Raw genomic sequence first — 26,157 nt, forward strand, 5'->3', positions numbered from 1 at the left:
CATGTACTCATGACGTCATCACATAGCCACTATTGCACCATCTTAGAAAATAGAGATGGCCGTACTAATGGGAAAAATATCAGAAGAGTGAAAACCACAAATTAACAAACAATTCATCACACAGGTATCTAATAAAATGAAAACTTTGTTTTCCTCATTGCTGATACAAACACTAGACGGCTCAAGTTTCATGCAAATCCCAGTAAAAAATATGGAAATTAAATAATGAATTGAATATGACGGTGCAAATATTTACTAAAAAGGAGCATAAATGGTGCCAAATAAATAAAATTAACTAAAAATACGATGTAAAATTTCACATTTTGGCTGCAATTGTTCTTCCATAAGAATTGTCAGTGACTTGGTTACTGTAATGTGGGCCTAACGCATGCAGCATCGCATAGACAAGCTTTGGTAGGTCATAATCCTCTTTCCAGGCCCAGTCCTGCCTCGCACCGGTGTCATCTAGTACCTCGGGCCAACCATCAGCTGTAAGAGTCAAATTTTGAGAATTTAAGAAGTAGGCACTTTTGGAAAAATTTTAAGTAGTCAAAGAGCAACAGTGGTAGGCCTAATTAGAAGGCCTAAAATGACTTTCTTTCTGCAAAAATGTTTAAAGATGTTGAAATAAGACCGTATTCAAAAGTAGAAATAATCAAATTTCATGATTATTTCTTTGGAAAAAATAATGGAATGTTGCAGGAATAGGAAACAATATAAAGTATTCTTATACAAAGACATATTTATTTTATTAGTGCTGATAAATCTCATTGTTTCATTATAAAGGATGTGAGTACACGTTCAAGAAACGTATATTGGAGCATACCTATATTCTGTCGAAGGGGATCTGGTGCATACGTGATCTCGAAATTCGGAATGTATTTTCTAATCTCTGCAGAAAGCTCCTCCGGTGTAAAGCTCATTGCCGTAATATTGTATGTTCGTATCTTCAGCCACTCGTTCGGACATTTTAAAAAGTCGACAGTGGCGCGAATGACGTCAGGCAAGTAAATCATGGGCATACGGGTGTCTGGTCGTAGATAGCAGCTGAACTTGCCAGTCTTCAAAGCATGGTGAAAAATCTCTACGGCATAATCTGCAAGAAAAAGCACCTTATAGATAAGATAACAATAATGGTATAGATAAGATAACAATAAAGACAACATAATATTTTAACATTCTTGCTTTTTCCAAAAACATGCAAGGTTATATCTATAATCTGCTTTCGACTAGGCCCTTAAAGTGAGCAAGAAATAGTTTGTACAAACGATTCTTCAATAAAAAAAAAATTTTTTCGTAAACCTCATATTTTTGAAATGTTACGTATATTGTTAAAAATCCTCGAAATCAAACAATGGAAAATCTTTTTCAAATATGCAAGAATGCAACTTAGCAGAAGTTAAATCACTGAATAGCGTAAGTTTTCGTCAATGAATTCCATGCAAAGATAGTTTGGAAAGGCAATTAGGATTAAGGAAAAAAAATTAAACCTGTTGTTCCACCACCAGGCGATGTGTCAGCTGAAATAACGCCAGGAAATCGACATGATCGAAAATCGACGCCATAACGGTAGTTGTAATACTGCAAATATGATTAAAGGTTAAGATCTTTGCAACGACACAGATAGGTTTTCTCTCAAATAATCTAGAGGGTTCTGAGCAATGGCTGCCCCAGGGGGTGGGACTAGGGAGGGGGAACTATCTCCTAGTTCTTGGCAGAGTCGATATGGGTTTCGTCTAAATTCGATGCAAAATGTTGAGAAAGGGTAATATTTTTTTTTGGTGTATTCCTTGTGACAAGATTCTATGATTTTGAATCTACCTTAGCGTTACCTAAAATTATTCATGAACGTTCCCTATTGGCGAAATCGGCTTTGGCTGTTAGTAAACAGGCGTTTTCTGGCAGTAAAATAGGCATGGCCAGGTTTTTTTATTCTGACTTTCCAAGACATAGTGGCTTGCCACCCCACTGGATCTAATAAATGGGGTGTCAAACAGGCAAAGCGTTTGCATATAACTTCTTATGCTTAACTGTGTAGAGCAAGGCAGTTATAAGCTGCAAATCTGAGTTTCACAAGTGATCATTTGGAAACAGCATGCACAGCTTAAGCATCATATAACTATTAAACAATAATCTTTAATTCAACTTCTATAAATATATTGAATTAAATTGGAATAAAATTTTTAAAAGTATTTCATATATTTTTCCAGTAAACTTGTTCTAACGCAAAGCCTTTCAGGTTTAATGGTTGGTGAAGAGTTCTTCAGTCTTATTCTTCTTTTATGCATTGTTTCTACCATAATTGCATCCAAACTAACTTCTAACTGAACACAAGATCTCCTTCATAAAAGCAATCTTACCTCTCCCATTAGTTCCATGTGAACTTTTGACACCCCATAAATTGTCCTTGGCCTTTGTACTGTGATGTCTGGTGTGGGATTCCGTGGAGAGTCATGACCAAAGGCACCAATGGTGCTGGGACTGAACAGCTTCAGTTTGTATCTTCTGCAAAGCTCGATGATATTATGGAATCCATATATATTTATTTTCAAAGCCTCTGAGACATTTTGCTCCCCTATTGCACTGAGGAGGGCACTAAAGTGGACAATCCAGTCAATGCTGTAATCAACTACGATTGACTGTAAATTCTTGTAATCCAAAATATCTGCATAGATGAACGGCCCTAAAATAAGCAAATATTTTTTAATGAACAAAGCGGGTTAACATGGCCTAGAAAGTTCAACTGGTATCTTTTACAAGCATTTTAATGACTGGTGCCACCTAATTTCAAATGCATCTATAGGTTCTAATGACAATAAAAGGAAATAGGCATTTTCTATGCATAAAGAAAAAAATTGTGGTAGTTTTGCAATAATTTTGAAAGATCAAAGAATACAGCATGCCCAATACCACTAGAAAGCTTAGAAAAAAAGCTGGGAGGAAATTTTTAGCACAAATTTATTGCAAGAAAATGTTGCTGTTTCCCAGGAAATTTTAAGAGTGAAATCTCCATTGCTTCATTTTAATATGAACATTGAATTTATGTCACTCTCTTTCTATGAAACATTGCTTTTCTGTGATAAACATGCATGCTGTATAGTTTTTGTTCTGCACTACTAACAAAAAACGTCTCTTATACCAAATTGCCAGCAATTTGGCATGATTTTCAGCTACTAATTTAATTCAAGCAAGCTAAAACAAACTTCATTTCCTTTTCCCCCTTTTACATTAGCCATTCTAGATAAATAAAAACACTTAAAGACAGCCAATCTTGTAACATCAATTGTATTGAAGGTGAACATGCCTGTGTGGATGTGTTGATTATCATTTGCGCCTTTCTACTGGCATTTGCATACATTTTTTATTGCAAGCTTAATAGAATGTGAGCATTTTGGGCTACATCTTTGCCTCTAGCAACCTTTGAAAAGTAGAAGGAATTCTTACATGTTGTATGCACTACTAGCTTTGATGATAAAAATGAGCAGCAAAAACGAGACCCAGAGCAAGATGTAAGGTACATCAATACTGCAACAGTTTCTAGTTTGCTAGCACTGATATGAAATTTAAGTTATTAGAGAATTTTGGACTAACTAACTTTAACTGAAAACAAACTATTTAACCTCAAAACAGAGTTTTGTGCTCAATCACATTCTCTTTGATCATCTAATACAGTATAAACAGAAAGATTGCTGTTCCAATAGCTAATGATAAAAATTTAAAGCTGAACAATTAGTTCTTTTTTAGTAAGACGGTTTACTTATTTGGGACAAATATTTACACAAATAAAGCAACTTAAAATATCACTTCAGTGCCTGAAAACATTATCAAAGCTTCACAGAAAATCTTGAATTTTTTGTTTTGCTGCCAGGAAGAAAATATTTTTTCAAGCCCTGGTATTTCTACAGGGTGTATCAATCTATGTGGCCAAATTTGAAAAAAGGACCTTTTCTTAATGTACCTGGCAAAGGTTCCAGTATTAGAGTTATCAGCTGATGATGTAAACAAGGAGACAGCATTCAACTGAAGTGTGGATAATCTTCAACAAGGCAAGCACATTGATTCAACCATAAGCATTTGTAGACTATGACCACAAAATATTTTAACAAAATTGACAAGCAAAACATAAAGGAAAAATTTATTTAAAAAAAACGATAAATACACCTCTAAAAAGAGACGGTCTGTAGGATAAATCAAATACAGAGAGCCATGGGTTCCAAATTAGGGCTTAGTATGAAAATTTTGAAGGCATATATTGCTTGGATGAAATATCATTCTTCACAATATACTATATTGGACCCTTGAAAGATTATTTTGAGAACTGAAACTTATAGGGTGATTTATATTAAAACTTTTCAAAAGTCAAAACATATTGAAATCGATGGTGCCTTACCACTCTCTAAGATATTTCTTGGTGCCTTTACAACATCAGAGCAAATCACATTATCTGTTCCATATAAGTCCCTGAAAGGATGCAATGAACAAAATTGAAGTAGCAAAAATTGTATGCACAAAAGTTAATGCACAAACCTTTAAGTATATGATTTGTTTTGGAATAATCAAATCACACACATTAGTTTAAATGAAAATCATTGTTTGGTGCCAGCATCAATGAAAAAATTTGTAGCATACTTATAAATCCTACACATAGTTTTATAAAGAACATAGGTTGTTGCCTGAAGGCCAAACTAGAGGAAGTCAAAGCTTTTAACAAGTAAACCTTCAGCTATTACATGAACAAAATACAAACCAGATAACATGAAAACAAATAAATGCACCAATGTTTAAAGGGATTTATGGTTTCCACAGAGGCAGTCACTCAAAATTTCAAAAACATATATTCCAGTTCTTTGTGTAACAGTTTTTTATGTTGTAATATGTAACATAACAAGGCCGGCGCCACAAATTTTAAAGTGGGGGGGGGGGGGCGAGGCTAAAAAGTAGCGGGGCCAAGGCTTCTCTTTTACTTCACTTTTAAAATTTCTTTCTTACAAAAATTGGGGGGGGGGGGCATGGCCAACCCGGCCCCCCTGTGGCGCAGGCCCTGCATAAGTGTAAGAAATCTTTTAGTAACAAAGATTTGGTGACAAAAGATATATCCAATTCTCTGCATTTCCTTATACCGACATTAAAGAAATCCTGGCCATAACATACTGATATAAATCTTGGAACTTTTCCAACTTTTTCAGCCACATGCAAAATATGAAAGTTGTACACATTAACCAATTCAATATTTGATCTTTAACACAGAGGCAAAACCATAAAAGTCACACCTCAATTGCTTGGCAACTCCAGGTCCTAGCTGTCCAAGACTTCCTGTTTAGGGAAGAGAATTCGTTTTTAGTCATGTATCATACAGTATGATAATATAGTGCAGAACGATGATGAATAGCCATTTATAATCAATTATAAAAGCGACAACCGATTGTTTCATTTTATTATTCTTTTGGATATAAGAATATTTTAATTTAGAGACACACAACTTTGTAAGTAAACTTTTCTTCATCCAACCAATGGAAACTTTATTACTGTTATGTTTTATGATCATTTGCTGGTGCAGGGCATTTCATAAATGGAGAAAGGCAAACAGAAGCCCATCAGCAAATTTGTGATCGTCAAATTACGTGGTCCACAAAATTATGTTTCGTGTCATGACCGTAAAGGCAGTGTAGAAGGTGCCGTGTGATGCCGTACGGCGTGCTTCGGTATTTGAAAATTTGTGAGAAAATCAGTTTTGAATTTTGAGACAGCCTTGATAAGAGAAAATTTAAAGATCATTGACTGCCAACGAAAGCCAACAACATGTTTAGGACCGTAAGATATTTGTAGCAAACCAGGACCAGGATCATCGTATCGCATCGGCATCTCATCTTCATATCATGCAAATTCAAATTCAAATTTAATGAACGAAATGTCCTAAAACATACCTGTAATCAAAATACGTGGCTCATGTTCGTACTCAGCACTGCTAAAGAACCTTACGTAGGCCCTGTGTGGTAGTCGGTGAAATATTGACTTGTTTAGTATACGACAAAACCGTTTTGCCATGGTCTTGCTTTGTCACCGTGGTATTATTCTTCAGCCATCTTGGAGTTTAACCTGCAGGAACACCCGTGACCCGCCTTCAAATCAGCCTCGTTTTGCCAGACTTTGACGTCTCACTACGTTCTAATTTGCTACTGATTAGCCCACGAAAATTAAGAATACTTGTCAGGGTAATTAACTGTGGTGTAGAGCTAGGGTGTAAACCCCTTATTACCGAAAATTGGCAAATTTCTACTTTTTTATTGTTTTTTTGCAGCGTTTTGTACAGGAGCCCCCTAATCAAGGTGTAAGAGGGTTGTGTAGAATTATTTAAGTATGTTATATGTGTTTCCAAAGCACTGTTATAAACAACGTTGAACTATTGACACGAAAAAGGCTTTTGATTTTTACACATTCTTGGATGCTCTAAATGCATTTTATTTTAGTCCATTTAAAGGTCTAAAGTATTATTAAGATGTTAATTTAAGACTTTGGCTGAGAACACAGTGCATCGTACTGTTAAGTCGAAGATTGATTCATGTAAAACCTTCTAGACGGAACTAAAAGTTGAACATCTGTTGCAATTTGAAACGCGATGCGAAAAACACAAAGGTATTTCAAAAGGAGTTCGTTTTCTCTCTTGGATTCCGTCGGCAACTTTTGTATAGGCACGCAGCACTGATTGGACAACCATGCTGGTCATGTGCTTGCATTTTTCTGATTGGCCTATTTCGATCCACAACTGGGTATATATTTTCAATCGTGTTCTTTCGGACCCTTATTCTGACGTTTTATACCCCGAGGAGTGTCAGACGAAAAAGCTTTTACTAGTATGTTGAAAAATGTTGGCTTTTTTTAAAGCCATTTATAAAGGTTTTTGTAAGGAGGTGCGATTCCTCTTCTCATTATACGTGTTGGAAGGTGGGATGGTGTTTTCAAATTGAGTAAATGTTTTGGCATACCTTTTATGGTGGGAAAGAATATCAGTGGGTCGAGAACTGATCCTTGCGTCGCACCACATGTCACAAAATCTAAAGTTGAGGAATAGCCGATTTTCACGCCCAGAGGTAGGTGTGAGACCACACGAGTGGTTCCGGCATAACTATCGCTAAGACCCCAACCTTTTTCTATGTTCTCCTGATTTTCAATTCTGCCTTTTACTATACCTATACAAGATATCTGTAGTTCACACGCTCAAAAAAGCACAGCGTTAAATTTGACCATATAATTCAAATACGTGACAGCAAAATTAGCATCAAATATAAGCATCTTGGTGTTTTTTGAAAAGCTTTCTACTAGTGTATTCACTCTGCTAAATCAAAATCTGTAGTTTAAGGCAATCGAGGGATACTAAAGTGGCTTAAGCCATATGTCAATCAACTGTTGTCCAATCAACAAGCGTTTGGGTGGTATCCTGCTCAATGATTGGTTAATATTGATTGACAGACGGCTAGCGACTTTAGTGTCTTTTGACTACCTACTCAAGCATTTGTGTAATCCAGCTAACAAACGAATTGGAAGATTAAGACACATGAAATTATAAGCTTATTTTTAGCATACAATAGAAAAGCAACACAATCGACTGACAAGCGAAACATTCGGGTTTGAAAACTCCCGCACAGCAGGAAAAACTGTACGCAAAACAAATCATAAATGCAATATCGACTACACAAAAATAGACGAAGGGTGATGGTGGCATGTAAAATTATATACTGCATTTTCAACATATATAAATGCTATCAAATATAGTCAGAAATTCCTGTAAACCTATTTAATAAAAGAAACAATGGCGAATTCCAGCAGCAAATTTCAGAAGTGGCTTTTTCTCAAAAGTTCCTTTATTTTAAGTTTATTTACTGTGGCATTGGAGTTCTGGATAATATAATCCAGGAAACTCGAACAACCGATAACTCAAAACTTTGATACCTAGAAATTTCATAAACTCGAAATTACGTTAATTCGAACTTTCGTAAACTCGAACCAACTTCATCTTCTTCTTGGTGGCTCAAGTTATACAGATTTGATTGCATTTGATTTTTAATGGTGGGAAAATATTTTACATTAGAAACTAGTACGAGGAATAAGATATTATTACGAGAGTTGGGTGTGAACAAGTTATAAAGTTTGCACTAAATTTAGTGCATTTATTAAAAAGTCAATTTTCTTCTAATTTTTTTATTCAAGTACAAATCTATCTGAATTTCTTCTCCTGAATTCCCTTTTCTTAAAAGGCAAATTTCTTACCAGAATCGGTATATTACAGTAAGCGCATGAAAAGTAGACTTATTATTTATCCTGTGAAAAACTAGAATCTTGAAGGAAATTTGTCTTGGTAAAGTACATTTATCAGACAAAACATGACTGCTCTTATTCGTGACATGGAAGAATTATGGCCTAGCATAACAGAGCATGTTGCCTTTCCTAATGTTTTCAAAAAATGTTTAAAATTGAAATTGAGCAGTGTATCTTTGTACAAGCGCGATAATAACGAAAGTACCTATACTGCCTGTTGAACTTCGCAATAAAAGGCACCATTTGATCAAGGTGGAAATTTCTAGGGGTAGTGGGTCAAGACTGATAAGTGCTTCATGAAATACATTATTTTAGATAATATCAACTGATATCGATATTGCTACTTGATATTTTTTGTAGTATTTGCAGTATACACGCATTAGGAAAAAAGTATAAAGAAGCAACTGAATTCCCTCTCGATTTTCTACACGACATTTTTGTAGGAAAGAAATTAGTTCAATTATTCAATTAGGGAAGGGGGGCTTTAGTTACAGTTAAAATAGGTCAAAGCATTGGAGCGAATTGAGCTCTTACAAACGACTTTTCTGTCCTCGCTTAATCTCCATTCTGGCTATAGCCTCTTTATGAACTTCGTCAGGACCGTCTGCGAGTCTTAGGACACGAGCCCAGGTGAAGAAATGAGCCAACGGGAAATCTGCACATAAACCAGCTCCACCGAAGGCCTAAAAAGGGTCAATATTCAAGAGACATGAATAGAATGAATTTGGCGACACTCAGGGCTCTTGACATTTCCTACGCTTTGATTGGTGCATCAAAGAGAGGTTAAACAAGTAGTATTACATTATCCTAAGGCATTTGAGAATAGTATTCTACTGAAACATTTATGATACAAATATTCTGGTAAAAATTGCCATCAACCACAGAGTTATCCGTACTCTCAAGGCAACGAGTCTAGAAAATCTCATTTCAAAGAGAAGATTTGTAAAATCTACAATGATTTTTACTCACTATACACAAAGCAACTATAATATATATGACGTATAAATAAGACTTATAATTTTCCAGATCATTCAAGAAAGGATCTCTTATCATATGAGAAGTAGATGTGGAAAACCTATAGTGACCGTACATCGTTATATAAAAACTACAATGACCGAAAAAACACAACAAATAAAAAAACGTTCAACAAACTTTGAACGGGCGATATAGGTAAAACGGCAACCGGGGGAAGAGATCTCACCTGAATTGCTCTATCAACAACCCTCTCAGCCATTAATGGAGCTGCAACCTTTATCATGGCTATTTCTGGCGCAGCAACCTACAAAGATGTGAATTATGCATTATGAATTATGCAAATTATGACGCTTAAAAATTTTTGAAAATTGGACCATACCATCAGAGAATATGCTATAGAGCACAAGAAAGCGTGCATACTATTGCAAAAGGGCTGCGGATACATGAAGTAAAAGACCTGGGAGCTACTGACGTGTTAATGTCGTTTGACTTGGTTCATAATATCCAGGAAACAGGACCGTATTACAATATTTTGATAGCGAGGGAGTCTCTGGTCAAGGATCTTCTTCTCAGCAGATTTGGAATAGTTTCAGCTGTTTCTTAACAAAGCTATTCTATAATATTCCTTTAGGCTATATGATAAAGATTCCAAAAATTCTACAAAACAGCTTTATGGCGTTATCATTTTACCACAATATCAGATAAAATATTTGGCAACCGAGATATGACATCGATATCACTGGTTATCAGTGTTTAATGGTCATAAATGTTATTAGATACAATGTTCATTAGTGATTTGGAGCCAAAAGCAAATGAACTTATAAAAAGCTTTTCAAATATTCTTGGCCCCAACTGGATGCTATTGAATGATATCCAAAAAACACGTCGTCTAAAACCGCACTGGTTTCCAACAAAACCGACAATTAGCGAGTAGAAAATTAGAATTTGGCACAAAAACAACACCATGAAAGAGGACCATGGAATTCCTTAGTTGTTATAAATTTTAGCTATAAAACACCCTTTGGTTTGGCACTGAATCAAACAGACGATAAAAGACATACAAGCAAAACCGATAACTTGTCGGAGGCCAAGAAATTGTTCCTCATTGCATTTTGTATTTCGTCTAAAATCGACGAGAAAATTTTGGGGGAGGGGAAATATTTTGGCAAAGTATTCTTTATAATATATGATTTTATGATATTGAAATTACTTTTTGCAACCAAAAGTTAGCCATGCGCATTTCCTTTTACTTAAAATGGCGGCCACGAGGGGGGATTGTAGAAATACGGAGAGGGTTAGGGTATAAAATGGAAAGTTGGCGGTTGACACATTGAGCTGGTGATCTAGAAAAGCTAAAGAATTGCCTCTTGGCCAATAAACAGAAGAAGGCCTTGAGCAAAGATCCAATAAACAAAGAATCCAATTTAAGCAATAAAAATGCAAAAAGGAACAAAGAATACATGACTTGAACGACACCAATGGCGAAACAGCCTAAGAAAAAGCCCTGTACTTTTCCAATGCTTTACAAGTACCCTCTGCCGAGAGCTGAAAAATAGCCTTATGTTGAGACTCGTGCAGTAAATTCACCTAAGGGTTTATGAAAATACTGGCACTGTTATCTCGCTAATAGAAGGAAATCAACATTGTCACTGTAATAAAAGCATGAGATTATTAATAAGCCTGGGGCTAAAAGTACTTTAATTGCCAAAATTTCTCTCGCCGTCAAAGCAAAAGGAACAAATCTCTGTAGAGTGAAAGTAAATCATTGACATTTTAATTCTAACTTCAAATGAATGTAGGGTGGGACTGTCAGCGACAGATAACGGGCCTGTTCTGGCCGGGGGCCTTGAAATCCCCATTCTTGCCTTATGCAACCAGGGGGCCATAGGAGTTGTATTCTTAGGTAAAGATAGAATTTGAAGATGGCACGAATTTAGGGAAACAAATTTTGCGTTGCCAAAAAGATAGAGTTGTCTTTCAAATTATGACAAAGCAACAAAATTCAATCGATTCTCTCTGTGAAAATTTAGTCATTCCACAAAGGTGTCCCTTTTGAAGGTTATAATATGGGTAAAAATTATGCTTTTCAGTTAAAAGGCATGCTTATCTACAAGTTGAACCCCTCTAGAGTACAACTCTCTATGTCCATAAGGGAGTGAGCAAGGATTTTATGGGTATTAATGGGGCGCTCTAACTTCTACATACAGTTTGTATGTATACCATTAATATACATGCAGTTTATAAACATCCAGTTTACTTATAAAGATTGTCAATGGCATACCTTATTTCCAACTGTGTCCATCAAATGAGCCGCTTTAAGAGTCAAGAGCCTAGACAGTTGCAAAGAGACATGATGATTAGGCTTGGCTTGACAAATAAAAATACATTTAAAATCTACAATCTGTTCAGATATCGTTGTTACAAGACATTTGGAAAAATATTAAAGAAATTTGTCTGGTATTAGAAAATGAGTAGAAAAAAGAAAAAGGGAGGCATAAGGCATTGGTAAAAGTGACATTAAATGGAAGACTCAAAAGCAAAATCATTCGGAAGATACACATGGTAGGCTGTCCGCCGGTTTCTGTGAACAAATCAAAACGACAACGAGAATCCAATATCTTGTGAAATCGAATTTTAAAATAAATCAAATGTCAAATATACAATGGACTGCGATATTCTTGATGGAGTTAGGAATGCTTAATTAGGCCTATGTTGAGTAGGAATTAAGATCATAATAGTTTCGTTGCATATGATTATCGTAGACAAGTTCAAAAAACTAAGATGCATGTATATGGAGTGTGCTGACTATCATGAATGACACTGGTATATAACATGCCTCATAATGAGCTTTGAAAATATACAACATGCCTCAAAAACTAAGTGAGACAGCCCCCTACTTGCGAGCATGCACACTTTTCCCCATAGAGCCACTTATCAAATGACTTTGACATATTAATCCCCCCCTCCCCCCCAAACAAGGCATCCTGATTCAGAACAAGATTGTGGTTCAGTTCACAGGACGAGAGCGTGAATATCTACGCTCCATGTCGTTTTGGAAAGTGAAATCAACCCGCTTTGAATGTTTTCCCATTACTGGTTTCCCTGTCAGCGGCCCGCGGCTTTCGTCTTTGCTCACGCCATTTCGCCTTGAAAATATTTTGAGGAGAAAGGAGAAAGATTCGAAAGGCATGGGAGGGCACTGAATCAATAAAAAGCTTGTTGGAAAACGGAACATGCAAGTCTGGAATATCATGGATATTTCACTTTAAAGGTTTTTATGTTTTAAATTTATTTAATATACCATCTGATGAACCCAAATAAATAGCTACACATTTGCTGAAGTATTTTGGCTTCGTGACTTTCAATTCACTGTCACAACCTCCCCTGTCACGCCTAGGATTCTTCCCTTCTCCTTTCGTCTTTCTCCATTTATTACAACCAAATACGCAACACTGTGTTCAGTTTTTAACCGTATTTTTTTTAAATTGTACAGCGCCGAAGAAAGCGTCAACGAAATTAACTTGACTTCCAATTTTGGCGGCCTAAAATAAAAGATTGCTCGATCCAGTATTTTTCTTTATCAGAACTTCTGGGGTCACATGAATGAATGAATCCGCTAGGCTGGAATTCTATAGCATCCCTTTGATTGCTACATTACACCGGATTAAGATCATACCATTTTCAGCGCATATGATAATCGTAGATTAATTTAAAAACTAAAATACACATAAACGGGGCGTGTTAACAATCATGAATGACAGTGGATGCTATGGAGATATATAACATGCTTTATAAAACTGAATGCCCCCTTCTTATGCTCAAAGAGCATTCCGTTGAGCTTACTTGCGAGCAGCACGCGCACCTTTAAATATAAAGCTACTTATTAAAAGATTTATTCATCTCCAAAAAAGGCATCTTCACTCAGAACATATTTTGACAGTGTCATAGCTAGTTTACTTTGAAATATCATTGAAAATTTACGAAGGGGAATAAACAGCTAATAAATGTGAAGAATTACGTGCAAACTCTCAAGGTGTCAAAATGCTAAACTCCTGCTCACAATACATCAATTCAACTTACGGCCTCGTTTTGGAAATTTTTCCAAACTTCAATATACGACTTTTTAAAGCTCAGATCTTGCTTTGCCATCATAATTTTAGGCCGGATACAATTTTTCATATTGTTTGTGCTTGTATTTTAAATTTTACGGAGAAATGAAGTTGGAAGACATGTAAGGGATTTGACAGCAAATACCGTTCCGAGTGAAATTTTACCCCCCCCCCCCCCTAGTCGCCAATCACGGTCAAATCACTTATAAAGATTTTATCTTCAAGTCGTCATAAAATAAGTATCGTGAGCAACAACATAATGGAAACTTCCAAGTAGACTAAAAATCATTGCTCTTAATCTGAATCTGAGGTTCAAAGAATTTTCAAAATGAGGCCGTAAGTTGAACTGGTATACAGACCGGATTCTTTTTGTACCGGATTCATACAAGATAGCGGTTTAGTTCACAGGACGAGAGCGTGAATCCATTCGCTCGGTGTCTTTTTGGAGAGTCAAATCAACATGCTTTAAATGTGATATGGGAGACATTGAATCGCTTTTGGGGACGCATCAACACATGAATCCGATAGGCTGGAATTTCATAGCCTCTCTTTGATTGCTACATAATAGTTCATACCACACAGTGTATAGCAAAGTTCCCTAGTGAACAAAAGTCAAACCGAATCCTTAATCGTATGAACATCTGTGATATTTGTTTCTGATCGGGCCAGTCTCGAAACTACACCGTGAATCAGGGAAAACTTCAACAGGGCCTATCAGACGCGTGATAAAAATGAGTTTATCAGCTTTATAAAATCGTCAGTAAACAAAAAATTACCTTGCTTGCTCAATGTCTATTCTTGATTGAGCTATGTCATCTCTGATTGTTCCTTGCTCGATAATTGGTTTACCAAAAGCAACCCTTGATTTTGTCTGCGAATAGTAATAAATATATTTTGATTAGATTTGAGAATCGTACTGATTTTGATTTTACGATGGTCTGCCATAAAATCCCAAAATGTTTTCCTTATCACGTGATCATTCTCATACATAGGATACATAATTCTTCGCATTGCTTGAAATTAGATTAATCGAGTCTGAATTATCAGAAGAGCAACAATTTTGACGACTTAAACGAATCAGAAGTTTAACTAATGAGTAGATAAATTGATAACGTAGCCCTTCTGATGATTTTTTGGTTCACAGCCAAAAGGAAGATAATTGAAGTATTGTTTGTATAGTTATGTAAAAAACCATGTTTGTTCATTATCTGTTAGGATGGGGGACGGTTTACTGTGGCAAAATCAAAATAAGAGAAACGGGAAAAGCATTTTAAAGAATTAGACTAAGTAATCATTTAAATTTATGCTTGTTGTACAGAGTACCATGTACCATGTGTGTTAACATAATAGTGATAACTTGTGTTGCTTAACAATGGTTACTGTCAGTTACAAGAGGTATCTGTGAGTTACAAGAGGTAACTGTGAGTTACAAGAGGTAACTTTGGGTTTCACGCATGATAGTTTGACCAGAAAAACCTAAATCTAGATTTTTTTTATGTCTATAGTCTTAGAAAAAAAAGGAATTCACTTTATTGATAACAGTTTTCAAATTTTCACCCCTTCTTCTTCTGAGCAATGCCGCAAATAAATCTTTTTGATAAAAGCTGCAACATTATATCGGGAGAGAGGGGGCGGGGTATTAACTAAGATTTAACAAAATAACGGCAGTTCCCATATACTTCTTTTATACCAACAGAACCTAATTCTAGATAAAAAGAAATACTTTTTACATGTTCTAAAGACACAAGGTTATCCCGTCCCCACCATGGATGACACTAACAATTCAACTGTTAATGTTACCAACCAAACAACAACACATAAACAATAAAACACAGACGAATGTAACAGATAAAAGCCAAAGAAAGGACGGACACAGGGTTAGTATGCTGAGAATACCAATGGAGCAACTCATTTTTCTCGATGAACGAAATATGTTTGGTTTAGGGTTGTAGTAGTTTAAATCTGCTACAGAAAGTGTATGGTGCATATTTAATCCATTTGAAATGATGGCTGCTAAGGTAAATATAGACTGCAATACCAACCCTTTCAATCATCAGCTCAAGGGCTCGTTCTGCATAACCCACCAATCGCATGCAATGGTGAATTCGCCCGGGACCAAGACGACCCTGAAATGTAACAAAACACAAGATTAATGGTGAATCAACAGGGGTAACGCTCATTTTTTATTTGTAAGAAACATGGTAATAGAAAGAGAAACTTTTGGGCTACAAAAGAAGCTTCTGGGGTGAAAGTTGTAGAGATCTGATTTAATGGAGACAAAATTCAAATGAGTATAGGAACTTTGTAAACATACGTTTTCCAATTAAAATAAGCTTACTCGAAAAAAAACAATGTCAGGAGAGGGAACAGAGTCCAAGTTACTGTGAAATTTGGGATCATTAAGTGCAAAAGCAGTATTAAAAATGCAGCAGACAAGCACCCTATATCGAAAATCAAAGCAAGAACACAGAAAACGGTACAATTGACTAACCTGCGCGATTTCAAAACCCCTCCCTGGGCCAAGCAGAATGTTTGAAAGAGGTACCCTGACATTTTCAAAATCAACTTCTGCATGTCCAGCTACAAAGAAAAAAACACGCTTAAATGTGGAACTGATCATTGAATGCACCCCTACATTCTTACAATACTAACGCTCTTACAATTCCAAAACAGGATCTCATCTTTGGGCTTTATCGTCATTTGTCACTCGGATGAAAGTTAAAAAAAATTGAGCATTTTGTTTGTAAAATAAACCTGGTGGGGGCAGGGGGCAGATTGACCAAGGCTCCGAGCTGAGAGTTGCCCCAAAAAGTTATAACAAAGGTCCTCACTAAAGGCTTTAAAGATTTCCAAATTATTATTGGGAGCTTCAGAAAAATTCTAACGTAATGATTTCATTTTAGTTTCGGATTTCATCATAATTCTCTTATTGCAAATACCTCCAAGAAACCCCAAGGCGACATTAAAATAATCCATTCTGCATTCAAGAAGAATAGAAAACAACCCATATACCTTCAATGCTTTTAACAGAACCAGAATTTTCGATTGCTATATTCAACATTAAGTTAATATTTGAATAACCAACCTAATTGGACAATGTTTTGTACAGTATGAAACATTTTCGAGGCTTAAAATAAATCAATATGACGCAAAACCTAAAAGAAGTCAGGAAAGAAACTGAAATGTTGCAGCTCAACCGAGTTTAATGAATCAAAGCCAAGTTTTCTCAAAATCGCCTAGCAAAAATAGTCTGACAAAATGTTTGATTTTGATTGCAAAAATCGCATATTTGAAGGAGGCTGTTTCAAAATGGTTACCTGGTGCATCTTCGTAATTGAAAACAGACAAAGGTCGAATGACTTTAACTCCTGGAGCATCCATCGGTACAAGAACCATACTCTACATAAAACGAGATACATTCATAAATGAGCTGTGCCAAAGTCGATACCAGGCAATCTTCTATTTGACATTTCCGTGCAGTATGAGCATGCAATTAAAAACGAGTAAAAAACTAGTCAGCCTAACGTTCTACTTTAAATTTCTCATACACCCAAAAACATCAAGACAAGCGCACAGAAAATCCGAATTAAAAATCCTCTCTTACGATCATTATTTTCACGAGGTGAACTTAAAAAATATCTTGCAGAAGGATTAAGGAAAGAGAAGGCGCAAACCAAAATTTTGAAGGGTATTGGCTGGAGATTGAAATGATAAAGAACTTTAATGAATAAAAAAGGTTGTAAATGAAAGTTAATTATTATTGAAAAAGTGATAATATTATTAGTGACAATTGAGTGTTCTTTAGAAAGGTCAATCGCTTCAAGCGATGACTATGACATTATTTCCAGCAAATTACACATAACCTCAATTTTAGCAGTCTCCTTATCAAACTTTGTACCTCGTTATCACTGTCAAAGCTTGGCTCGTGATCATTCCAAGCTTCAATTATTTTTAGCTTTCAACACAAATTGTTATGGACTTTCAAGTCAACTGGAAGCGTTTCTCATTTACAAATGTGTTCTTTGATAGAGCTTCTTAAACTGCCAGCAAAGTATTTGACAATGGCCGAATACGAATCGTTGAATTTTACACTTAGGCGCTCCTCGGACAACTTTCCATTAAGGAAAAAGATGAAGCACACGGTAGAAATATGAGAAATAGCGAGAGCGCCGGCCGTAGAATAATTTCAAAACACGCTACCAATCTTACTGTAAGTTTGAAGACATTATTGCGAATGAGAATGAATTCGACAAAGAATAAGGGGGTATAGAAATTAAATCAATTTTGATTTGAAACCGTGACTATTTGAAGTAAAGATTCAACAGTAACGAAATTTAAACCGAAATCTAAAGAAAATTCACGCTGCAAAAAAGCAGGACAAGGATGACGTTGTTAAATCAGAAAAATTTGCTTAACGGTTGCAGGGACGGATATAGCGGAAGGTGTAGGGGGTGCGACACCCCCCAATATTTCTGTTTCCTTCGGTAAATTTTGCTTCCATTCGGTAACATTAATTTTTGGTAGTCATTAGTAACTAAAAACGCCAAGATTTTACTTTATTTATCTTCTTATCTTCTTTACCTTGAAGTTAAAAACTTGGCTGTCAAATTCAACAGAGTTAACGTCACAACAATAAACCAGTTCAGGCTGCGCAAACTATCAACGTCTAGATTAAACTCCATCAAATTGAGTAGTGTCGTCAATAGGGTGATCTTGTTCATTCAAACAATAAGAAAAACAAATCCTTTCCCTACTTTGTAAAGGCTTTGTGAGTCATATTTTGTTATGAATAAAATTATTCATTCTCGAGATCCTTTTTACAGACCACATACTTTGAGAGCATCTCAAAACAAATTCACCTGAAGAAAGTTATCACAACAAAAAATTCTAGTTATGAGATTTGAATGCCGAAGACAATTTAACTTTTCATCTCTTGTCTGGGAAAAAGTATTGAAGTTTGGTACAGCATAGCGCCAGCCTGTTTATATGAGTAGAATTATTCCATCTTCCGACCAATGGGCTGAGAGGTGAGATCCAGACATTCTATAAAAACCTTTGTAATTTCCATCTCGTGTTTATATGAGAAACACTATGTCCGGGGAGTAATGAGATCTTGCTCTCATCTTGCCGAATCTCACATCTTGGGATGATATTTTCCCATATAAACACTAAACTGGCTGGAAGTTAGGATGACATAACAAAAATATGACGTATTGCAGTCTAAAAGACAGCTGAGAGGTGGGATAACAAATAAGATGTAAGCTGGAAGGTGGGGTAGAATTTGCATATAAATATGCAATGATTTCATCCCATCTGCCATTCATCCCAGGCCGAAAGGTGGGATAAAATTGCTCATATAAACAGGTCCTAACAGCAGACAATCTACTTAATGAGAAAGCCTTCATTCCCTTGTTTGCGCTAGTCAAGCCAAAACAAGTTGAAAACTAGTCAAGCAGACACAAGCAACTCTCAAAAGAAGAATTTTTAACAGAAATTAAATTAGGGTTTCGTAAGCTTGGAACAATCAGTTTTATCCTTCAATAGAAGCCACACCCACAAGAGGCCACACACAGTGGCTCGTTTTGTGTGAACTCAACACAGAGCTGTCTAGTTTCATACTGCTCGACCTGATGACGTAATTAGTTTACCCTATCCCTAACCCTAACCCTAACTCTAACTTCAACTCTAATCCTAACCCTAACACTAACCGTAAACTACTTTCAGGTCGTGCAGTATGGAAACTAGACAATTCCACTCAACACGTACCTGTTGCCTGTGCTTTAGAGCCGACGGGTCTGTTTTCCCCATGAATATGCACAGCTTACATCGGGGATCCATAGCACCTGGTAAAGGAAGTGATAATAAGCTAATCTAAGATCAACTGCATCGAAATACAGAGGAATGCCGATATAACAACCATTTCAGGGACCGATAATAGCTGCTCGTTATAACAGGAGTTTTTTAAACAGTTCGTTTAACCAGAGAGATTTGTTTGGTAAATAGATAGACAAGATGTTAAGTTACGTTATTGACCAACGTTGTTGGGTATTGCATCCAAGATATATAAATGTTGCCATAATATTGCTTTTGATCAACTTACGTTATAGAGGGGCGTTAACTTCATAATATAGGTACTACAGTGCATCCAAAGTGTATAGGAGTAAAGGGTATTCTGATTTCTAAAACAATCATTAATAATTTGGCAACGAATGATAGTCAGTATCGAGAAATACGAGGGCCGCAATAGCCAACTATCTTCGATTCAAACATGCTTGAGAATTTTACTTTAATTTCAATTTGAAACGCAAAATTTACCTTTTCAAAGGATTGTGTGTCAGATTTACAGATTTACCGCAGGAGTAAATTTCAGTTAAAGAGATTAGATTGAGCAATATACTGACCCACAAGGCGAGTAATTGGAAAAGAGTTAGAAACGAAAAACATTGGATAATGTAAACATTTCTTGCAAGCAGATGAACCACATCTGATAAGATAAAAACACGAAGAAGAAAAAGGAAGGAAAATGCTACAATATAATTAAGGTCACAAGATACCGATGGAGTCTACAAACAAATAAACAACTATAAACAAACTAGCAGAAATGATTTCGAACGGTAAGCCCCTCCATCTCCCCATTTATCTTTTTCACACTACCATACCCAGTCAATAATTGAGAAATCAAGAAAAATCCAGATATTCAGGAAATTTGATTCGAAAATCAGCCGTATATTGTGGTGCTTCGCCAAGCGAAAAATGGGACCAATGTGAGAGAGAGCTTGGTTTTAGTTTTGCAAATAACAAACAGCAAAAATCCAGAGGTAGAAAAGCTTATAGACTGGTGTGCGGTGTCGGTGCTCGTAATCTTTGGATTACAGTTTTGATTACAGAGTCGTAATCCTTAGATTACAGTTTTGATTACAGAGTAGTGATCAGTACTTTGATTATGAAACTTGCTTCCCTCACCACGACACACCCTTGCTAAGCAAAAATCCCACAGTTTTCCTCAGGTGCAAATGTCACAATAACAAGTTGTTTTGTTGAATGTAACAGTAAGATTACCTGATGTCCACCACTTTCTTCCATTGATGACCCATTGATCACCTTCCTGCTTAATCGAAGACTGGATATTTGTCGCATCAGATGACGCTACCTGTAAACATATCATCCACATAAATGGACTACTTAATCTGGATCGCATTCATGACGTCATCAAAACATATTTCAATCAAAATAGTAAATGTGAAATCACTATTTGACACGTATTTTCAGAAATCATGCAACAACAGACAGTAAATCTGAGTCAGCAGACTTAAACCAGCGTGTAGGAGCTGAGTAGGAGAAAAAAAGGGACTGGGGGCAAATTATTACCCTAATGTCTGCACACAAGCTAAAAGATCCAGACCTTTCCAAGCCTGAAATATGATTGTATAACATAAGATTTGGTGAATCAATAAAAATATCATACATTTGGTTCAGTCATTCCAAAACATGATCTTATTTCGCCGTTCAGCAATGGAACCAGCCATTGATCCTACAAGAGAATGAATCTTCAAAGTATTTACGATCAAATCTACAGATATTGCAAAGGTTTTCTTCCTTTTTTTCAGAAGAAGGATCTTAAGCTAGAGAGGAATTATTGAAACATGTCATTACAGTCGCACTAAAATTTCCGTGGCTTTTAAAGCATTCCGGGAGAGTGTTAAATACTTTGTTAATGACTAACATTTGTCACATATACGGTCCAAGAAAAAATCCCGAAAAAAAACTTGGTCACAGAAAAAACCTAGCTGCAATGCTAGTTGCAATGCCAGTTCTCTGAACAATAAAATTACCTTCCTTTCAAAAGTACGTGTTTTCGTATGATAAAAAGATCTACTCTTTTTTTGCTCATTATTGCATCATGATCGACAAAACTTGAAGCTTATGGAAAGTTGAATAACCGGTTTGAAATTCGGATACACGATGCCAAAATGAAACTCGATTGAGCAATAAATCGGGGAAGGATATATGCAGAATTTGGAACTAGTTGGCAGTTTCTGTACAATTAACCACCAATCAAGCAGAAACCCAAAACGTCTTACCTTTTGTTCTTCTGTGCCATACTTTATCAGAGTCTCCATGTTTCCTGTGTCAGGGGCCGAGCAGTTGAACACCTAATGTATGAGGAAAACGTTCAATACTTTAGGCACATGACAAAATTGATGAGGAAATTGTTATGATAGCTATATCCTTGATACGACGTTTCAGAGATGATTTTCAAGGATTCTGGCGTACGTGGAAGTGATAATAATTGAGCATTATATAATCATTTAACTTAAAAATTATAACATACATTATATGGTCATTAAGTACCCAGAGATGCATGGCTTGTGCTTGGAGATACTAATTTTGGAAAACTCAAGTTGAAATGTGTTTAGCTGTATGAGCTCTAGAGATGCATGATGGGTCATTGAACGTCAAAAAATCTTGTTCTGATCAAATAAGCACTAATTCTAGAAAGTATGATCATTGTTTAAGCTTAAAGTAAAATGTAGAAGCTAGTGTAATTTTTTCTAATACTTTCGTATCATCATTTTTAGAAAATAAAATAAAAACAGAAATACATTTTTTTAAATATAACTGAAGCAAGAATGGCGAAGCAACTTTTATAATGGCCAAGCCCTTTTGAATTTCAAAAACAGAGATATTGTCCTATGACGGAATACTAGCACTAGCTTGAAGCGAGATCATCCATGAAGACCAGGAGACGTGATTCACCCGGAGACGAGGGTGAAGTGTTCATTTCGTCAGCAAATAGGACACATTTTATCATTTGTAGTGCTGGTGCTAACATAGTACTTCATTTATTTTGTGTCAATATGAGACAAGAAAGGGGAATTCTTGTCGGCACCCAATGTCCGTACGAGAATTCGCACCCAATGTCCCTACTGGCAACGGGCCCTTTTCTTCTTCCCTTTTCCCTTTTTCAGAAATTCCCTTTTCCTCTGTAGGATGATATGATCCGTACCAAGACCTTACCCTTATGTATGTAACCATACGCTAAGAGGTTCAAAGCTGTAATGGCCCCGGCATTTTAACAGAATCGATGGCCTTGAACGAGAAAGACGTCCTACCTCAGGAGCAAATATAACCTTGCCCATCAACTCGCAAAGAAAGGCATATTCACTATTTGTGAGCCCAGCTCCGTACTTTTCATCTGGATCAGCTTCAATTGGAATGTATAGGTTCCACAGACCTGCAGCCTTTGCTTTAGCCTAAAATTTAATGAAAAGCATAAAAAAACAATGTTTATCTAGCCGCAAAATGTTTGCTGGTAACATAGTGCGTCAGTGGTATATGAGTGAAACAATGTTATGTGTCAATGTTGCAATTTTAACTAAAATCGATGTTACTAAACTGGATTGCAAAGAATTAGGAATTACGACTCAGCGAATTTTTCGAAAGAAAGAATGGGATCTAACCAGATATGCTTTTCAAATCATGTGTAGTTGTTTCGCTGAGTCTTTCGAGTCACGAAAACTAGACGCCGTTGTTCGCGGCAGTTTAGGGGTCTGGGCTTCTCTAGATCCAGACTTCTCCTGTGTACATAGGAGTCTAATGAATCTGATCAAGATTAGTGCATATCCAAATTATCAAATGGTAGAAGATCCAAATGGGTAGGAGCAAAGATACCCCGAATTCATAAAACGACTTTTAATGGATTGTCCCAAACCTAAAAGTGTATAATATGATTCAATACCTTTAATTCTTCAATTAGAGGGTGGGGTTGCCATTTTTCGTTGCCAGACCGCTCTATTGATATCTCTTTCTCTCTCGGATACACCTCTTCCTTCATAAACGCATCTAGCTGTGCAAAAAGCTTCTGTGCCTTTGGTCGTAACTGAGATACACTAACAGGCAGGAGGTCTGCAAACAAAAAGCGTATAACATGAAAAGGTTTTGCATTTGAAGCCATTGGTATACGCTAGGTACACATGCGTGATCATTGTCTATATCCTATTTAGAGAGGTTTAACCTGTCTGGAATTTGCAGCTAGAGAACACATTCACCCTGGGAAAGACATCATGGCACATAATCATATATCTGTTCATAGAGGTGTCCGCTAATAGGAAGTGTCCGTTGCACAGATGGTTCTTATGTCCGGTCTTTGCTTAACATTACATTGTTCTGACGGAAGGAGAGCTTAATCGAACGAAAACATTTGTCTGTTGTAAGAAGTGTCCGCTAAGGGAGGTGTCCGTTGTACAGATGGTTCTTATGTCCGGTCTTTGCTTAACATTACATTGTTCTGACGGAAGGAGAGCTTAATCGAACGAAAACATTTGTCTGTTGTAAGAAGTGTCTGCTAAGGGAGGTGTCCGTTGTAGAGAGGTTTTTGGAGTTTACTTTAACAGTACCATGTTTGAATGTGGGAAAGACTTCATGTGGCCACATCGTTTGTATGTCGTTTAAAACTCTCCGTTAATGAAGACCACCGTTGTAGAAAGGCTACATGAAAAAGGTTTTGACAGAATGGAATCGTTATGCTAAGGCAGCTTCTACCAGCATTTGAATGCAGGAAAGAAATTTTGGGACGAAAACATTTGCCTAGGTGTCTGTTGCGTGGGTATTCATGTTGTTTGTGTTATTAGATTTCTGGTAATGGTGGGTTCATTGCTTGTATCACTTACAATGGGAAAGAAAATTGCAAAGTAAAACCGGATTTCTCTGATGCGTTCGGTCATTTTCTGCATTAAGGTAATGGCTGAATCTAAAATAATTAACTTTATATTGAATTACTACTCCAAGGCATGAGCGGGTATATTTATTCCGGTATTCTGACCACAGCAAATCACACAAGGAAATCTTTTAATGTGGCGTCTTGAAGATAAAACAGTTGCAAGAACCCTGATTGGTGCTTGAAAATCTTATTAACTTTATGCATCTAATGGTTTTGAATGTATTGGCCTGCTTTTCAATGGCGGTTATCCATATTACACAAGCAATGATGCGTTTAGCATTTGTGGTCATGATATCTTTTAAGATATGATTCATGTAAAAAAGACAGAGAATCTAAAATTTTCAATGGGGACTTCACTATGTATAAAGACACAAAACTTTAACTTCTAGTCTTTCCCCTACAAACACAATAAAATTGATATAACGAACAAGCAATTCCCATGTGCCTTAAAGAGAGTCCTTTTGACTCAGTATGTGAAAAGGAGAGATGAAAGTATTTTCATTGCACCATGGACGTCCAGCTTATTCCTGTCTACGCACATCGACCCATTCATTTCCATCGAACTCCATCCATTCCCATCGACCCCCGTCCATCTCCTTTCGCCCCCGTACATTCATGTAATCAACCAGATCCAATTTCGGCTACTCAAGAAATATGATATCCACAGAGCACTGTAAGATTTGGCCTAAAAATGCGTATTGCAGAAGCTACAAGCAAATTCAAAAATGAAACAGGGTTGACAGGAATGATAGAACCATGCCTTACCATAAATGTGGCCAGCATGTTTCGTAGAGACCTCAGCCCGTGACGTCTTAGGGTGCTCCACAGAGGGATTTTCTTTTTTCTCCATCTCCTTTTGAACAGTATTTTCTGGGGCCTGGGACTCTTCCTTTGATGCTATCCTCCAGCCGATGTTTGCAACTTCTTCTGCAAGGACACCAACCTCTTTGGCGCTTTCTTGACTGGCTTGGCCTAAGACAAAGCAAGCATCTATAGCAATGTCGGCTCAGGGACAAAAACAGACTGGATATCAACAAAGTTATACTTCCTTCCTGGATGTTGCAGTTGTTATGCGAGGGATAATATGTGATGTTAATTCAACGAATGGACAATGGTCGATAAGGTCAGATAAGGGGGCAAGTGGTCTATGAAAGCCCAGTACCCAGTGTGTTTGAAAGTGGCAGCAATCAGTTGAAGCTTGATAACTACAAAAGTGGCAGAAATTAAGTCTTTAATTTAGGGGGGGGAGAGTTAAGGCCCACGATTTTTCGATAAGAAAACATCTTGGACAGGCTTTCAGCAAATTAGACCTTTGTCAATTATCTTACAAAAGCCCGAATTTTCCGAAAAGGACGCTGATTGGCGTGGGTGGGGGGAGGGGGCATTATGGACAGTTTAGGTAGCGAATGACTTTTCTATTGAAAACATTACATCAAAACAAGAAAAAATGGAAAAACTTTGGAATAGCCAAAGTTCGAGATAACGGGCAGCCAAGATTTTCAAAATATCCAGTGCATTCTGTTAGTCAAAATAGAAAACAGTTTGACATAAATGTACAAAAATGTAGCGCAGGGAGAGGTGGAAGAAGGGAGGAGGATAGGAGGGGAGGTGGGGAGGAAGGGAGGTGGGGAGGAGGGGAGTTGGGGAGGAGGGGAGTTGGGGAGGAGGGGAGGAAGGGAGGAGGATAGGAGGGGAGGAAGAGAATAGGATAGGAGGGGAGGAAGGGAGGAGGATAGGAAGGGAGGAGGATAGGAGGGGAGGAAGGGAGAAAGATAGGAGGGGAGGAGGGGAGGGAGGGAGGAGGGAGGAAGGGAGGAGGGGAGGAAGGGAGGAGGGGAGGAAGGGAGGAGGGGAGGCAGAGTTGGCTGCAAAAGCCTGTCTCTTGGGTTGTTGCTAGTTGATGATTTAGAAAAGGCATCATCTATATAAAGATGGGTATAAAGGTGGTTATAGACACATCAACAAATAGGCAACCAATTTATAAGAGAACTCTCCTATACAGCTATAGACATTTAATATATTTATGTCTTTAGATACAAC

General features: G+C 36.9%; 2 protein-coding genes across 3 annotated transcripts in view; both read right to left on the reverse strand.

Moving 5' to 3' along the window:
• Positions 1-90: 90 nt before the first annotated feature.
• LOC135688929 (L-threonine 3-dehydrogenase, mitochondrial) lies at positions 91-6,125 on the reverse strand. Its single transcript, XM_065205994.2, has 7 exons — positions 5,925-6,125; positions 5,271-5,313; positions 4,391-4,461; positions 2,361-2,683; positions 1,491-1,581; positions 827-1,096; positions 91-489 (listed from the first exon to the last, which is right to left on the reverse strand). The coding sequence occupies exons 1-7, from the start codon at positions 6,043-6,045 to the stop codon at positions 317-319; spliced, it is 1,092 nt and encodes a 363-aa protein (XP_065062066.1). The 5' UTR covers positions 6,046-6,125; the 3' UTR covers positions 91-316.
• Positions 6,126-7,231: 1,106 nt separating this feature from the next.
• LOC135688925 (acyl-CoA dehydrogenase family member 10) overlaps positions 7,232-26,157 on the reverse strand; it is a 30,243-nt gene continuing 11,317 nt past the window's right edge. For both annotated transcript variants that reach the window (XM_065205991.2, XM_089110093.1), the window contains exons 13-26: positions 24,883-25,089; positions 23,137-23,303; positions 22,511-22,651; positions 21,479-21,550; positions 20,863-20,928; positions 20,457-20,547; positions 19,164-19,240; positions 16,715-16,796; positions 15,889-15,977; positions 15,440-15,523; positions 14,174-14,268; positions 11,570-11,618; positions 9,515-9,592; positions 7,232-8,996 (exon numbers count right to left, since the gene is read on the reverse strand). In XM_065205991.2, coding sequence (XP_065062063.2) covers positions 8,844-8,996; positions 9,515-9,592; positions 11,570-11,618; positions 14,174-14,268; positions 15,440-15,523; positions 15,889-15,977; positions 16,715-16,796; positions 19,164-19,240; positions 20,457-20,547; positions 20,863-20,928; positions 21,479-21,550; positions 22,511-22,651; positions 23,137-23,303; positions 24,883-25,089 — 1,451 coding nt within the window. In that variant the 3' untranslated portion in view covers positions 7,232-8,843. The remainder of the gene's footprint in view (positions 8,997-9,514; positions 9,593-11,569; positions 11,619-14,173; positions 14,269-15,439; positions 15,524-15,888; positions 15,978-16,714; positions 16,797-19,163; positions 19,241-20,456; positions 20,548-20,862; positions 20,929-21,478; positions 21,551-22,510; positions 22,652-23,136; positions 23,304-24,882; positions 25,090-26,157) is intronic.

Source organism: Rhopilema esculentum, chromosome 9 (assembly GCF_057945365.1).
Source record: "Rhopilema esculentum isolate cy_ngs chromosome 9, ASM5794536v1, whole genome shotgun sequence".
NCBI lineage: Eukaryota > Metazoa > Cnidaria > Scyphozoa > Rhizostomeae > Rhizostomatidae > Rhopilema > Rhopilema esculentum.